The 18,188-nt window shown below is 33.5% G+C and overlaps 1 protein-coding gene across 12 annotated transcripts in view; it reads right to left on the bottom strand.

Annotated features, from left to right (window-relative positions):
* SNF4Agamma (SNF4/AMP-activated protein kinase gamma subunit) overlaps window positions 1-18,188 on the bottom strand; it is a 559,866-nt gene that overhangs the window by 79,298 nt on the left and 462,380 nt on the right. For all 12 annotated transcript variants that reach the window (XM_085810578.1, XM_085810583.1, XM_085810580.1 and 9 more), the window contains one exon: window positions 1,170-1,279. In XM_085810578.1, the coding sequence (XP_085666704.1) occupies window positions 1,170-1,279 (110 nt within the window). The remainder of the gene's footprint in view (window positions 1-1,169; window positions 1,280-18,188) is intronic.

The following is an 18,188-nucleotide window of genomic DNA, read 5'->3' as shown; positions in this document are numbered from 1 at the left end:
CTGAAAAATTTTCATTATCACTGAAACACTTTAGCGCAAAAGTCTTTTTTTCATTTTATTATTAATTTACGCATTTTTCGACGAGCGAATCGCTTTTGACATATTATTTGATATTTGCATTTCTCCGTCCAAGACATCAATAAATTTCTCTTAGTAATACACAGATACCCTCGTAATTTGATAACTCGCATCGCATGTTTATCTTTAGAAAGCACCGAGGAGATAACTGACTCAAGTTATTAGGAAATCCATATTGTTTCAAATTAGAACTGAGCACCAAAGCAATTAAGAAAGGTTCCTGTTACTGGAAATCTAATCTGTTTCGGCATTACATTGGCTTTGAAATTAAATAAATTCAGTAGTTGATGTAAAGGCGGAGGAGAATAATCTCTTTTTCACCTCCTCCAAAGAGGCAATAAGAGTAGCGTGTACAACCAAGATTTATTGGCTCCAATTATTGAGACGACAATTATTTTCTCTCTATTGTATATTTTCAATATTTGATCATGAGCTGATAACGAAATATCTGAAAAGTTTCCAATAGCAGCAATGCAGAAAATATTTCGTTTTGAAGTTGTTTCAGTCCAAAAGATGGCAAAGTTGCCAATGAAGGGACAATTCAGCCCTGATTTCTACTCTAGCAACTAAACGGTCTGGTCAATACAGAGTTTTCCTGGTTTTCCCAACTTTTAAAATAAATATATGGCAGTTTACTTTAGGGCGGCCGTTACGAAAATATCAACAATCAGGCAATGAATCCCCGAAACTTCCTCAATAGCTAAAAATTTCATTTATATTCGAATATTAATTTTGTCTATAAAAGCGAAATCTACTGTAAAAAGTTTATTGTAATAAATCTGCGTTAAAATGTAAAAATCTCTCCTCCCCCAAAAGAAATTAGCACAAAAATTCTGATTACTTGAATTAAGAAGAAGATAAGCAATAAACATTCAAAGTTTTAAGTGCTTTCTATCAAATTTCCAACAAAATAACAACACTTTTATCTTCTATATGAGAGGGGGAATACGCAGTTTATTTTTTTAACCTATATTTCCTTTATCCCTACACTTTTGTGACATTCATTACATTGAGAAATCGAAACGATCTCCATCAAAATCATGCTGATTCTAGGAAAGAAAGAAAGAAAGAAAGATAAAAGTTCTACTCACCCCCCTGTGTATGAGAGCAGTATGAGGTTCGTCTACGGATTTCCCGGAATTATGATTTCCGGATGATCGTCGACGGTCGGGATCAATAGAATGACGTCGCAGCAAGGCACCTGAGAGAGAAAAAAAAAAGAAAAACATTTATTTTCCTATCCTCTTAAGCATTTTTAAGATAAACGAAAAATTAATAGAAATTTGCACTAAGTAAATGTTCTTTCTCAGCTAATAATGACTGAGAAATGTTCTGTCTTTTTCAGCTAATAATGAGACTCCACAAGCAAGTTTTGGCATCTAAGATCTTACAGAGAAATTTTCAGCGCATTCTCTATTTACAGAACATTAAAATTTCATTAAAAATAAATATGAACAACGAACATAAAAGATATCTTGTTCAGGATTTGTGCAAATCTGTTGTTTAACCTTTTACAAGCATTCAGTTATACAGCAACTATCCACAGATCCTTAATTACAGTTCAGAACTGGAGCTACTTAATTAATTGAAACACTAAAAAGTTAATGTGCATTTTGAATTACTCTAAAATTTCCCCACAGCCTGACAATAAAGGCTTTCTTGAAAACAGGAATAATACATTTTGAAGCCGAAAATATTTATTTTGACCGCTATCGAATGCAATTTAACGATGTTTTAGTGTGATATGTATACGTTAGAACAGAATAAAGGACTGTTTTCTCCCAAACGAATTATAAAACTGATTTAAAATGGATTCAGAATAGGTTTTTTTTTTCGTGGCGTCTGTACTTACGCAAGTATGTATGAATCTGAACTCAAAAACGAGGTGCCTAAGAACGCTGAAATTTTGTATACAGAACTGCTGTATCATGTAGTTGTGCACCTCCCTTTTTAGTTGCCGTCGGCCACACCAAAAGTATATATATATATATATATACATACTGAATAAACTTATTTTTCTTAAAGGTTATTTTTTATCGACGGACCAGCTTCACTGCTTCGTTTTTAATTATTTTATTTAGAAAAACATCATATACAAATATTTACAGTGAAGCAAAATACAATTTAATTGTGAGCTTCGGTTACAAGTAATTGCTCACGTCAGACCGGTTAGATTTCTTCTTCAAGTCTGTTGCCTCAATCGTAAGAGGCGATAATTTGGCGAGATTCGTTGGCGTAAAATGCGCCAACATCCCGCCCGGCCTTGCTATGTTCACATGCAAGAACTTAACATTTAATTATGAAATACCAGTATTAAAGTTTCAGTTATTCATGTAAACAATAAAATATGTATAGAAAAATATAAAATAAGTGAACAAAACATGAATACAAAATTATTGAGAAAAATAATTTTCAGTATAATTACTAACAACTGAGTAACATAATTCACAACTTGCTAAACTTCAATAGGCAATACAGCTATTTTATTAATTGTCCTTTTAAAGTCCCCTGTTTTGGTACGAACTTTTACAACACGGACTTTTCCATCAGAACCGTGGTACAATGATGTTATTCGCCCTAAAAGCCAATTGTTAATTGGCAGAAAATCTTCTTTAATCAAAACCATTTGGCCGATCATCAGATCATTTTTTTCAACCATCCATTTTGATCTAGATTGTAAAGTATTCAAGTAATCAGACTTCCATCTTTTCCAAATAAGTTGTATAGTTTTTGTAGTTTTTTGCCAACGACTTAAGCGGTTTTCCTTTAAATCCGTTAAAAACGGCTCAGAAATTGCTGTTATAGGTCGCCCTATCAAGAAATGACCTGGCGTCAGAACTTCGAAACTTTCTGAATCACTAGAAAGAGGAGTAAGCGGTCGCGAATTTAATATTCCTTCTATCTGAATGACAATCGTTTCGAATTCTTCGTAAGTGAAATGAAAATTGCCAATCGTACGTTTAAGATGGTACTTCACCGATTTTATCCCAGCTTCCCAAAGTCCACCGAAGTGAGGCGATTTGGGTGGAATAAAATTCCAATCTATATTTTCTTGCGAAAAATGATTAGCTAATTCTTTGTCTGGGAAATTAATGAGTTTATAAAATTTTTTCAATTTTGAATTCGCTCCAACAAAGTTAGTAGCATTGTCAGTATAAATTTTGAAACATTTGCCACGTCTACTTGTAAAACGTTTAAGTGTTGCAATTAAAGCATCAGAAGTCAAATCTGTTAATGTCTCAAGATGGATGGCTTTTGTTGCGAAACATATAAAAATACAAATATACAATTTATTCAGAATACCTTTACGTTGATTTTTAAATTTCACTAAATAAGGGCCACATAAATCAATACCTGTAATAGAAAATGGAGCTGAAACATTAACTCTTTCACTAGGCAAATTACCCATAATTTGTGAAGAAAGAGTGGGCTTACATTTAAAGCACGTTACACATTGATGTACTGTTTTACGTGCGAGACTACGGCCACCTAAAGGCCAAAATTTCAAGCGCACTGCATTTAGCAGACCTTGTGGTCCAACATGAAATAATTTCCTGTGTAAACTTTCAAAATAAATTTTACTTAATCTTGAACCCTTAGGTAAAATAGGAGGATGTCTTTGAGAATATGGCACTGAAGCATTCTTCAGCCTTCCTCCTACACGTACTATTCCTTTGTCATCAAAAAACGGAAATAAATTCGAAATATTACTTGGCAGTTTCTTTCCTTCAAGGAGAACTCGTTGTTCATGCTTAATCAACACTTCTTCGGCTTCTCTTACCTCCTCCACTGACAGTGGTCCTGTGTTTTTTACCTTATTCCTGCAATTGAAAATAAACCTGAAAATATAAGACAAAACATGGTTAATTTTATAATAATTGTTTGAAAGTTCTAAGAGGTCGTCCACAATAAAATGTTGAGAGCTGTCATTTAGCAGGGCTGTCTCTTTACAAGTCTCATCTTCAAAAGGAATTTTCCTTTCTCGCCGCAAAGTTTCTTTTTCGACTTGTTCGATGGTTTCAATCTCAGGAATAAATGGTTGCAAGTTCTTGAAACTGACAGGCTGCATCAAGAATTCTGGACCTGTCCACCATCTAGAATCTGTCACCAAGGAATCAGCATACATTCCACGTGAGAGAAGATCGGCAGGATTTTCTTTACCTGCACAGTGATGCCAAGAGTTGGGATCTGTCAAGCTGGTGATTTCGTTCACTCGGTTTGACACAAATTGCTTCCATCGGGTTTTTGCACCCTTTATCCAAAAAAGTGCAATCTTGGAATCTGTCCAATGGTATTCAACAGAAGATCTTTTCAGATTCACGATTCTCTTTACCTTAGAACTAAGACGAGCTGCAACTAGAGCACCCAATAGTTCTAATCTTGGTAAGGTTACACCGTTTAATGGAGCCACACGACTTTTTGAAGTTAGGAGTTTCACCGATATTCCACTGAGTGTCTTCACCTTCAAATATATGGCAGCGCCATATGCCTTTTTACTTGCGTCGCAAAAACTGTGTATTTCAACAGTATCTTCCTTTGATGCAGAATCATTAACCAACCTAGGTATTTTCAAATTTTCTAAGTGATGAAGTTCAGCACACCACTTCTTCCATTCCTTTTCAATTTCTTTTGGTAAAGGTTCATCCCACTACATTTTTCATTCCAGAGATCTTGGATGAGGCATTTAACTCGAATGGTGAAAGGCGAAATTAATCCTAAAGGATCAAATATCTTCCCTATTGCTTGAAGTAAGAAGCGTTTCGTATTTTTGTCCATAGAAAGAAATTCCAAAAGATTTTTAGTATCCATAGTTAAATAATCTTCGTGCGTCTTCCAAGAAAGTCCCAAGATTTTAGTTTGGTGTGCGCCCAAGCTGACAGTAGCGTCTGCAGGATAGGTATCGAATTCTTCATTCTTCCATTGCTCCATTAATTCAGCATTATTGCTAATCCACTTCCTGAGAACCATTCCAGCCTCTTCCATAATTTTCTTGGCATTTTTAGATACTTCAAGTGCTTCTTCAAAATCCTCGCTTCCAGAAATGAGATCATCTACATAAAAACACTGGTTTAAAATTTCAACTGTTTCGGGAAAATCTTCCTTGTATTTTTTAATATGATGTCTAATAGTAGCTGCTAACAGGAATGGGCTCGAACTGACCCCGAAATTTACTCGATTGAAACGGTAAATCTGTAAATTGGGCCTTTTATCAACACTTGGATCATCACTACTCCAAAGAAAACGAACTGCATCCTTATGTTCATCAGAGAGGCATATCTGCAGAAAAGCTTGTTTAACATCTGAACAAAATGCAATTTTGTTCAATCTGAAATTAATTAGTAAATCCAAAAGATTTGGATTTAAGTTAACCCCTGGCCACAAGCAGTCATTTAAAGAAAGTTCATTATTTTGATGACTACCCGCATCAAAGACGATCCTAGTTTTCGACGTTAAACTACTTTCTTTCCGCACAGCCTGATGAGGCAAATAATATATAGGCTTGTTTAAAGCATTTTCTTTTGTATCAGGATTTACGATGCTAATTATGCCTTTTTTTAAATAATCACAAATAATTTCACGGTATTGTTGATGTAACTCAGGATCATGACTAAATCTTCTCCACAAATTCTGAAAACGCTGCCGCGCCAAGGAATAATTATCAGATAATTCTTCATAATGTTTCCTAAAAGGTAGTTGTACTACATAACGTCCATTTTTAAATTCAACGGTGTCATTAAAAATTTCCATTGCCTGATCCTTTTCATGCAAAACTGGATCATCACGAATACCAAGTCCCTCTAAATCAAAGAAAAGTTTTAAAGTATTTTGAAGAGAGTCATTTTGCACAAGAAAACAATGTCCCTGATAAGAAGATTGCATTTCGTTAAGCTTCCCGCATGCGATCCATCCGAATTCAGACTCTTTAAACAATAAATCATCATTTATTTTATACGTATTATTTTTCAAAACCTTAAAAAATAAATCAGCACTTATAAGGGCATGTACCTCTGAAGCTTCATAAAATGATTTATCAGCTAAATTTAAAAACTGTGGAATTTCTACCTTCGAAATATCTAACGTAGTACACGGAGTTAGTCCTGTTATCTTATTTACAATCAAGAATTCAACTGGTTCATTAAAGGTACATTCTTCATTTGAAATAAATGTATTCACCTTCCATTTAATATTTTGAATTGATCCATTAAGACTTGTAACAGGCATTTTAATTTTCTCCCTTTTTATTCCTAAGCATTCACTTATTTTATCTGTAAGAACACATATATTAGATGCGCTGTCTAAAATCGCACAGATTTTTATTCTTCGATTATTGGCGTCACGGACATAAATCTCTGCAGTAGAAAAAAGTACACTTTTTCTTTTTTGTTTATTCTTGTTACTTAAAACACTCAACGCTTTCAATTCTGAGTCACCTTTTCCAGCGGCGGCATCGAGCTCACTTCTGTTTTGTCTAAAGTGGCGTCACCGAGCAACAAGGAGTCTTCGAATGACCTTCATTATCCATGCATATTAATTTGAAATACCCTTATATGCGGTCAGGTCGTAAATTTAGAACCCCTTTTTTCACAGGGGGGCTGAAAAGTAGGGAGTAATCTTGCTCGGGGTCTTGGGGGTCGTTTAAACATCTAACTTCTCTACATTCAGTTTTATACAGAGGAAAATACAAATTGAATTCTTCGAATGAATGCAATTTTGTACAATGAAAATGTATTACTTAATGATAAACTGTAAGATAAATAACATCTTTTTTCAAAGCCATAGGTGTAGAAAGACATATATTTGTTACACGAATGAATTTGTAGTAAATATTGAGTTTTTCATTTCGAATGCTATGTTCCATGTATGCGAAGTAGCTGAGTATGTGAGATAATAGTCATAATAGAATGGCTTTCAACCTTTTCACGGCTAAGGACTGTTTCTCAATTATATTGTGGTCGCTGCTTTTTGGTTAATTTTCTAATGACATATAAATAATAGTTGTTTTTATTTGAGACTTAGAATAAAATAACGCAAACTATAATGCAGAAAATTCTTAAGAAGGAAGTTAAATAATACTGAAAGATACATTATTGATGCACTTTTGTGTTTTATATGTAGTAGTATTAACTACTACTATAATCCTTAAATGGAATCCTTAAATTATATATATCTATGTATAAATATATATAAATATATATAAATGGAACCAAATATAGAACAAGGTATAAAATATCGTTATTATACAATGTTCATTACCATACGTATATTTACGTAATATCAATATAAATGGTTAGTTAGGTTTCGTACATATATAATTTATTTTTATATTTTGTATTTTTTGTATTAGATTCAGTATTGTATACGTATCTGAAGTTTAATTTGTTCTCTTTTTGGGTTACGACTTTAAGTGAGAAAGAATTGTTAGGGCCTTCATAGGAATTACATTATATACAATCAGTTAGGATCCTACTTTTCCTTTCTTTTAATCATTATATATATTGAAATATTACTTGATAAGTATACGTAAAATATAGCAGTTTTTAAGCTACTTATATCTATTGTTTGGTCTGGTTTCTTTGATTATAGCAAAGCATTCGACTGTTATTTGCCTAAGGGTAAGGGTGCCTCGTGGAGAACTTTCTAAACAAAACTGACTCTTATGCACGTTACACGTGGGGAAAACCTCGAAAACGCCAATACAGCCATCCCCATCTATCCGGATTCGAACCCCGGATCGACCTGCCAGGTTTTACAGCTCAGCCGCTAGTGAGCTACACACACACACATCCACACATATACATTAAATAGTATTTACATGTCGTTTATAAAGTATAATTGAGTGCAATTTAATCATAAAGAGAAAATATTCTACGGAATTACTTCACTTCGTAGACTTTCTGCTAAGCTTCACCATATTTCTTAAAGAGAATCTCAATGCTAGTTCCATTTCCAAACTGTTTATGTACCTTATTTTTCATGCTTTGAATTATATTTAGAAAAATGCAGTTTTTTTTATTGAAGAATTTAAGGGTAAGAAGAGAGTTATGCCCTTTTCTAATTATTCTTGAAACATTTAATTTTTTTTAAAAAAAAGCGCACATTAATACGGATCACTGAACTAAAGTGCTCGATACAGGACAGATTAATTAGCTACTAAATTTTGATTTTCATTGAGTAAAAATGAATTTATCTGCATTCTATAAGAAAGTAAATATTCAAAAAATGTTTTTTTTTTTCCCTATTCTCGCAGTCATAATATTTTTCTTAAATATTCAGCTAATTCATATTCAAATATTCCAATCCATTAGAATTAATAATAAATCGATACAGTAAATAAATAATTAAAATCAATTAAATGGAATTTTAATTGATTTTAATTGTCATTTTCCCTCTGATAAACCCCTCTTCAGAGTTTAATAGCAGTCGATCAGCTTTTGTTGGGGTTCATTTTTCTTTATGGTATGCTTACGTTATATATGTATGTATTATGCATTGCTCATACTCGTCAATTGCAGCTTTTAATATCTTTTGGAAAAAAAATCAATATGAGAATCCAGAAAATGATTCTTAGTGACGCTAAAACTATTATTACTAGGCACTGTCATGCCACAGTGTTTTAAAAAAAAAATCCCATTGTTTAAAGGTAGATTCTATGCTCATATCCTAGTCTAAAATTAAAAGCTGCGAGTCAAAATTAAGGGGGTTGCTCTTAGAAAGCCTCAATTAAAAGTAGTTATATGAAATGTTAATCAACACTTATAATCTTACGGATTAAACACTTATTCCCTATTTGATCACGTGTATGGCAAACAGATATTCGTCATTCATAAAGAAAAGAAAGGTGAATCAAAATTAGTTTTCAAGCCCTATCGCATACATTAGCAATACTTATTCTCGTAATAACAGATACGTATGTGTTATTCTCTTCGTAATTTTCAGTACATATATTTATATTTATAATTAAGAAATGAAAGCAGCGTCAAACAGCTGTGAAAATTATATTTTAAAATTATTATTTAGAAATGCGCTTATAATGGTTTTTATATTTACGAAAGATACTTCCCGTTTACTCAGGCTCACTGTATTCAAGTCGATAGGACCAATTGAATGGAAAGATCGATTTGTTAATTCATTCCCAAGTTTCAAATCGGATGAATGGACTCGCGAATAAAATGGCACATTAAAATACGGTCACTGAACTACAGTGAGCTATGAAAATTTTAACAAAGGCTTCGTACTTTATCTTATGAAAACAAAATATCAGAATTTAATTAAATGTTTCACTTATTAGAAAAATAAAATATAAATATTTGTGAATAAAAAGAAATTATCTTTAAAAATATAAAATTTAAATGAAAAAATAAAAGAATTACAAAATATTGCAGAAATTACATAAAATAGCGAATAAACTTATTCGGCACAAGCTCGTTAAATGTAAAACAGATTGTACAGTCAGAAAGCTCGCCTTGTCACACAAATGTACTGTTCATCGGGTTTAAAGGTTATTCAGACTAATGTGCGAAGTTCAGTGAGTAACTTGTATTTTCCTTTGAATGTATAAACTAGCCAAAAAACACTTTTTAAAAAAAAATATATCTCCCCTTATGATCCCTGACACAGCCGTTTACTTTCCCCTTCCGTAATTAACGTCAGTCTCCTGCTCTTGACCGCATTTGCCACGCCACCATTAATTTATTGTGTTTTTCCCCGCAAGCGCATTTAAATTTCGAGAGACACTGACTTTTCTTATGATTTTGCCTTAGACATAATTCGCAGAGTTTATGTGAACGAATTAATTTTAATCTTTCATGAACACTTAACTTTAAGAATGTATCGCAAAGGAAAATAGGATGAAAGCTCCTACACACTACACAGTTTTTATTTTTATTTTCATTTGTCAAAAGAACCTTCGATTTATGGGAAGGAGTGGAATTCTTGTTTATATTAACCTTACTTCCGGGTGTAATATTTCTATTTATAGATAACAAAACTGATTCACGCTGTTCCAAAAATCTAATAAACTCGTCAAATGTTGGAACTACTTTCGATTTGTGAGATAATTCAAAATTTTTTCTAGATTCTTTATCTAGTTTTTGAAGAAGAATATTTATTAGAAAAACATCACATAACTTGTTCTGTTCATATTTTAATACTTTCAAAGCGCGTAAATTCTTTTGTATACAATCAATCATACTTCTGATATCTTTCGCATTTTCGGATTGAATCTTTTCAAAATTTAAAATATTCTGCACATGAATGTCAACAATCAGACGTTCATTATCATAGCGAGATTCTAAAGCATTGTACAAAGATTCAAAATTATCAAAGTTACTACCTAAATGCTTAGCATCATTAGTAAGACAAGATCTTAGATAATATAATTTCTGTGAATGACTCAGCTGAACATTATTTTTAATTAAATCATCAAATTGAGTTTTAAATGAACTAAATTCTTCATATTTTCCTGAAAATTCAGGCAAAACTAACGCTGGGATTTTAGTTTTGATTTGAAAATTTTCATCTACATTACTTTCAGTAACATTTACTGCTTTTGCAGAATTTAAGTTATTGTAAGAATTAATGAGAATTTCAATTCTTACCTCCAATTTTTCCAGACGATCATCACATTGGTTTAAGTCGTCATCAATTTTGGTCAGATCATCATCTTTCATTTCACTTTGTGCGTAGCACGCACTTCGTAGTTCATCAACTTTCTTTTGAAGAGCTTGAATGTTCTTTAGTTTAACTTTAAGTTCAACTAAGTCCACATCATTATTTGCAGTTTGCACAAAAGTTTCGAATCTAGTTATTTTCCCCTTTAGGGATGCTTTGCTTTTCCTCTTTCTCGGCTCAATGAGCTGAGTTTTTTTTCTTTTATTTTTGTAAATTGTGCATTTTTTGCTTTAAAAGTGATTGAAATATGTTGTTTTTATCTTCCGGTTAAGGTTTTTGTGCCTTTAGTTAATCTGCATGCAATAGTTGTAGAAATATCAACAATTTAAAAGTTGTTCAAGTGCGGCTATGCCTAATTTTTTTACCATAGCAGTCATATTTGTTTATTTGTTTACACACATACACCATATTTGTTTACACATATCACAGTAAATTGTTTAACTGTAATGACTATAATAATGCGGTCAGATAAATAGTGAGCAAAGATTTCCATATTTCTTTTAATTTGAAATAATAAATAAAAGTTTTCGTAAAAAAAGCTTTTATTCAAAACCCATAAAATAATCAAAAAACTAAAAAGAGAAAAATAATTTATGATATAATCTAACAGAAACAAGAGACTAAATAATTCTCTTTAAAAAATTTATCTATAATTTCATGTCATGAGTAAAAGAAGAGTGAGACGCCCTCGATAAATCTGCCTTATACATTTGACAGTATAATTCGATTTTTTTATTCGTTCGTCACCAGGCTTTTGCGCCCATGCACTAGAATTGGTAACTAAAATGCTTAATTAATAAAAAGTAAATTTAAACAATGAAAACAAGAGAATCTTTGTTGATTCTCTTGTTTTAATTGTTTAAAAAGGGTCTCTCCATACAATCACCATCAATTCATGAGTATCGTGTTTCGTCATTTCGCATTTCTGAACAAAATCCCCATTCCAATTTTAAGTTTTCTCATCAATGTTTATAAAATCTGAATTTAAATCTTAAAGAAATTCACAAATGGAAATAATTCCCCGACACGATGATAGACAATTAATAACAATTGCTTTCAAAAATAAATAATGATTATTATAGTATTCACACAGAACAATAGTTAAAAATAAAAATAAATGAAAAATATATGAAAAAATGAAATAAAAATTGTTGTATGCTATATATTACAGAGAAAATGGCAAGGGGGTCAATGAAGAAAACTATTCCTTTAAAAGGAATCGATGCAAGAAAAAGGTAGGGAATTCCAGCTTTATAATAAGTACTTCAAGACCATTTCTTCCCCTCAAGCCAAGACTCATAACCATAGTAACGACTGCTACGGAAGAAAGGTCGAATCCACTAATTTGCTGAAATCTTTCAATTCCCTCTGTGTGATGACGTCAGCATAAGTTACGATCGTAGAGATGAGGGAAGGGTCACTACGACGTTGAACTACGTATTTTAAAGAAACAGACTATAGAATTCTACAAAGCATTGATATGTATAAAATGTGGGCTTCGAACTCCTGGGATTTCGAGAATTAATAGTCAGAGATCCGTCAGGGGTTTTTGTAAATTTAAATTTTACTTGTTATTTTGTTTTTTTACTGAAAATTATAGTAAAAGTATCTGTGATGATTAATGATTAGAAGTCCGGTAAAGCGTGCATCATATAAAATGGATCTTCGAACTGAAATTATTATTTTTTAATTTAAATGTTTTTAATTTTAGAGGTTTTTCATGTCAAAAAAAACTGGGTAGGGGAGGAAATATCTAAAAATGGCTATTCCTAAGATACGTACAATAACAGAATTTTTTTTAATTGAAACAAATTATTTAAGAAACCAATTCCATTCAAATAATCTCTACCACAGAGGTATGAAGAATTTGTATGTATTTATATGTATGTATGTATGTATGTATGTTTCTCTCATTGAATCAAAAACGGTGGCATCTTGAGCCACTACATTTTGAACATACGTTAATCTTTCATCCGAACATCTCCACCTCGAAGCCTGAATTTCCAATTCTTTTCTTTTCTTTTCTTTTTTTTTTTTTTTTTTTTATTTCTTTCATACTTTGTACGAATATAATATACTTTTGATCAACAAGCTTTTTAATTTAAAAACAAGCCGTGGCAATACAGTTCGAAAAACATTTTTATCTCAAGCACACCAGACTGTTGTTATTTGGCAAAATGTAAGATATTTATCTTTCAGTTTTAATCAACGAACTCAGCTACAGTACAACCCCAATTATCCAAACTCCGACTATCCAAATCGCTTTCAGAATTAAAAAAAAAAAAAAAAAAAAAAAAAAAAAAAAAAAAAATTAAGACAGAAACCTACTGGGATTGCGATATCAGTTGAAGAGAAGGAAAAGGAGAAAAAGAAGCTCAAGGAAAGGAAAGGGAAGAGACAGGAGAAGATGAGGATGACGTGTCACTTGAGGAATGAATTAAGAAACATTCTTTTGAAAATTCTTGGATGTTCAGAAGTTAGTGGTTAAGGATACAGCAGAACAGATGATGTGTGATTCAGCAGACCATGGGGTTTCAAATTCTAAATGATGACGAACTTATTGCAAGCGTGAGAGAAGAAAGTGTTGAGGAAGAAGATGACCTTAATGTCGAAGTTGACAGGTGACGGAGGACGGGGACGCCTGGCGTCTAACAGAGGTAAACAGGCATATGTCCCACGCCCTCCCCTATCTAGACGCTACAACTCCCTGGGGCCCCATAAGGGCGCAACGGGAGTTTATTGATACTTCACAAAAGGTGTACATGGCAGTACAGGGGCTATTTTTTTCAGAGTGATATTGGTTTACATGTTGGTTGGTTTACATTAGTTACATTGTTGATATGACATAAACATAAAACTTACATGATATATGATATTTGACACATAAAATATCATGTAAGTTTTATGTTTATGTCATTTCAACAATGTAACTAATGTAAACCAACCAACATGTGTTTTGTCGACACATGTTGGTTGTTTTACATTAGTTACAACCAACATGTGTCGACAAAACACATGTTGGTTGGTTTACATTTGTTACATTAGTCGACAAGTTGAAACAGACACGGGACAGGTGCGAACTGCGTTGAAGTGGAAATAGCGTCAGCCCGAATGTGACCACATGCAACTTCTCATTGTCAACCGGATACGCGACTTGGCTGCCCGAAAACGGATAAGACAGTCGAATAACTTACTTTGACCGACATGTTCAGCAAGCAGTGACGTTCAGCCTCGTAAGCACAGCACAGTACGCTATATAACATGTACGTAAAAGTGTGTGTAACAAGTACGTAAGCCCGGAGTCTTTCACCCGAACATTTTAATTAATTTAAACATCTTTTTCTTTAAAAATAGTTTTTTCCCCCATTTTCAACATACAGTAATTAATTAAAGAGTACGTAGACTCCTTTCTTCGGAAAAAGTTATCCGAATTTCTGATTATCCGAATGTTGTCCGGTTCCAACTGATTCGGATAATTGAAATTCTACTGCATTTAAAAGCAATGTGTTGCCACTGCCTGAAATAAAATACTTTTAATTTCCTCGTGACAGCGTTTTGCCTTTCATTCAAGCGTAAGATATTTAACTTTCAAATTTAATCTGCCTCTTATTAAGTAATAAACTACGCTATTTAAAAACAATAAAGGCAGTTCTAAATATTTTTTCTAGTTTCAAATCTCAGTAATTTAAATAAAAATGCATTTAATTCATTAAATGTCTAATTAGAAATATTAAATATTTCTATTAAATAAATGACACTAGCTGAACTCGTTAAAAATCACTATATATATGTGATGTACCAGCTTTTGTCCAGAATAAATATATTGGTGAAGAATCATATAGATGTAGTCGTAGCTTAAATTATCAGGCGATAAGTTTAAAAAACAGAATCTATTTATTATTGGTCAGGCGAAATAGCAGTTACAAAAATTACATTTCCGGAGTAAATAAAAAAGAATTACTAATAACTTTTTGTATGAAGTTTACTGCATCGTTACATTAAAGAAAAGACCCCGATATTCCTTTGCGAGTCCTTTTATAGCCTCTGGAAAGGCAGAGCTTCCAAGAAATGACGTCAGCCTCGTCAGCCATTCCAGTTCGCTTTAAAAATCTCCATAACATTCTATAACTAATTCTAATTCTATTCTATAACTGTATGTGAAGAAAAGGCGGGAAAAACAACTTGACTACGGGGCTGTGCATTTAATTCCACGTACTTTCAAGTAAAAGACCGTCGCCATTAAAAATGAAAAGAACATACAGTTAGAATTTTAAGCGTGTTCTTGACTGTGGAATTTTATTATTACATACAGGGGTTGGACAAAAATATGGAAACACCTTTAAAAAAAACATGTTTCTTTGCTTAATATGGTGTAGGAAACCCGTTGGCATCCAAAACAGCTTGCAGTCTTCTCGGAATGGATAAATACAGTTCCTGTATGTTTGCCAAGGGAATATTATACCATTCTTCCTGCAAAACGATGGCAAGTTCAGATAACGATGTTGGCGGTGGATAACGAGAACGCACTTTCCGTTCCAATGTAGACCACAAAGGTTCGATAATATTCAGGTCTGGTGACTGTGGTGGCCAGGGGAGATGGGACAACTCATCCTCGTGCTCAGAAAACCAGTCCTGGAGAATGTGAGCTGTGTGAACAGGGGCTTTGTCGTCTTGGAAGACACCATCACCATCGGGGAACAAAGTTTGTAACATGGTATGAACTTGATCGGCCAAAATGTTCACATAAGTCTTGGCAGTCATGTGCCCTGACACAATTATCATGGGGCTAGCAGAGAACCACGATATGGCTGCCCAAACCATAACAGAACCCCCGCCATGTTTCACTCTTGGCAACAAGCAGTCTGTATTATAGGCTTGACATGGCGTTCTCCAGACGTAAACTCGGCCAGAAGTGGGAAACAATGTGAAAGAAGACTCGTCAGACCATATTACTCGATTCCACTGCTCTATAGTCCAGGCTTTATGACTTAAACACCACCTTTTCCTGTTACGGGCATTAGCATCACTGATGAGTGGCTTCTCAATTGCAGCACGGCCAGCAATTCCCTGTTTATGAAGCTCCCTTCTAATTGTTTTGGTACTCACAGGGTTCAGTAACACAACATTCATTTCAGCAGTAACTTTTGCAGCTGTGGTCTTCTTATTTTTCGTCACAATTGCCCTTAATGATCGTCTGTCACGATCACTCAGGACACACTTTCGTCCGCGCTGTGATTTAGCAGATGATGTTTTTCCGCTTTTCAAATATGCGGAATAAATCTTCGATACAGTACCTCTTGAAACACTAAACACCTCGGCTACCCTGCTTAAGGAAGCACCTACCATACGTGCTCCAACAATTTGCCCACGTTCGAAGTCTGTTAACTCTGACATAATGCAATAACAACCTCACATAACAGTACTCCGACAACAACTGAACTGTTTAGCACATTTACGAAGTTGTATAGATGGCGTCAGTAGTCAAAAACGCCAGCGCCACCTACATATTTCATTAAAATCAATCTTTCTTTTCAAACATGCATTTCACAAGGTGTTTCCATATTTTTGTCCATCCACTGTATATATATATAATTCTTTTATATAATTACTATTACTATTTACTCTTAAAAAATCTCGGCCTAATATTTCGCCTAAAATAAGATTAGCGTCGCAATCCAGATCGTAAAGTCTCGGCTTAATATTTCGCCTAAAATAGCACATTAGGGAGAAATGAGTTGCAAAACTGCATTTTGCAATAAAATTACTCATTCAGCGAATCTAATTTTAGCCAATACGGCTCTTATTTCCCATAAGTGCAATTCAGTCTTACTTACACAGATAAAAAAATTAACGATTCATTCATTTTGCTAAATTGTCCCACACAAGAAAATACTATCTTCCGCTCGATCTTTTGTAGGCGTATAAGAGAAGCTGAAAAGAACAGCTATTTTTAGGCCTGCAACATTCAAACGAAAACCTTTTTTTCAAACCGTTTCATGAGTGGCGAGCTGGCGAAAGGCTAAACCGAATATCTTTCGAAGTTGCAATAAATAGAAGCTGAAAAAAATACAGGAAATGCTTTTAAGATCATCGACAAAACATCGACGAAGGGTGGAGTAAATGATGAAATGCGTAATTAAAAAATGAACGGAAGAAAATACTTGCAACTTATTTTATTCCTCCCGTTAAATGAAAAATAAGACATCGACTTACATAGTAATAGGAGAAAAGAAGTAATCTGCTGCAATGCTGAGAATAAATAATATTTCGCATAAAAGTACCCATTTAAAGAACTAAGTTACTTAGGACAGAAGTAATGCACAACTTGAAGAGTAGATCTTCAGCTGTGAGAAGAGTTGCATAGTAGCATAGGTCAATGTATGTTGCACGATTAGTATGTTACATAGACTTAAGATTGGCTCTACAAATACCATCAAGCAAAGCACGCAAAGCATGAAAATGCCATTCATCAACGTAGCAAGCACCTTTTAAAGACGCACGCAGGTGACTGAAGAGGGAGTAGTCTGTTACCAATACTTCCAGATTCGAGCTATACATACAATACAATCAAATCATTCATCAAAATGTGCAAATTAGCGTTAGTCGCCTATCAGATGTAAGAACGATAGTAATATAGCTAGAATCTCGACGAAACTGGCTGCATAGACATTTCGGAGTTTTCTTCATGTATAATCGATGTATACTGTGAATATAAACCATTTTTCTCAAAACGTTCCACACGAAGGCTTCCCTTCCCTTAGGCAAATATCACTCGCGTGCTTTTCAAAATTCGACTAAAAAATTTTAGAGTCATTAAGTTTGTAGAATCAGCAAACAATGAAAAATATGCAAGGTACTCAAGAGAATTCGAACTCATAACCTCCCGAATGCTAGTCAGACATGCTTCTTATTACACCACGAAGGAGGGAGAACATTCTCTTCTTTTCAAAAGGACGATTGGGAAGGCGAGAAGCAGATTACCAAATCCTGGATGTGACAAATTATTGTTCTCCACATTTTAGTTCAGGCGCTACTGCAGAATCATTTAGAATTTTTTAGAACAGCAAATGTGAGAAACTGAAATAGTGTTTGTTGTTTCAAAACAATCATCTAGACTTGTTTATTCTAGTCTTAAACCCTTGACGTATCATTCAGTTCGGATTTACATTTTTTGAGTCAATTTGTACTTCTCATGCAGTTTTAAAATTCTCTGAGACTTTACTCGCTTGTATCTAATAATAAACACATTTTTACAGCGATATGATTGCTTAGTAAGAGAGTTATGAAAAGTGTAATTCATTCTTCTATACTCCAAACACAGATTTTCATTGTGAGTCGAATAACATATGACATCTGAGGCGAAAGTATTAAAGACGAACCCGTTTAAAGAACTAAGTTAAACTATTCAAAATTCAAGCGGTCTTCATGTAAGGAAATAT

Source organism: Stegodyphus dumicola, chromosome 2, assembly GCF_044657685.1.
Source record: "Stegodyphus dumicola isolate Sdum_Otavi_A_Nest chromosome 2, ASM4465768v1".
Lineage (NCBI taxonomy): Eukaryota > Metazoa > Arthropoda > Arachnida > Araneae > Eresidae > Stegodyphus > Stegodyphus dumicola.
The sequence above is the reverse complement of the archived record's forward strand: the minus strand, read 5'-3'. Positions and strand labels throughout refer to the sequence as shown.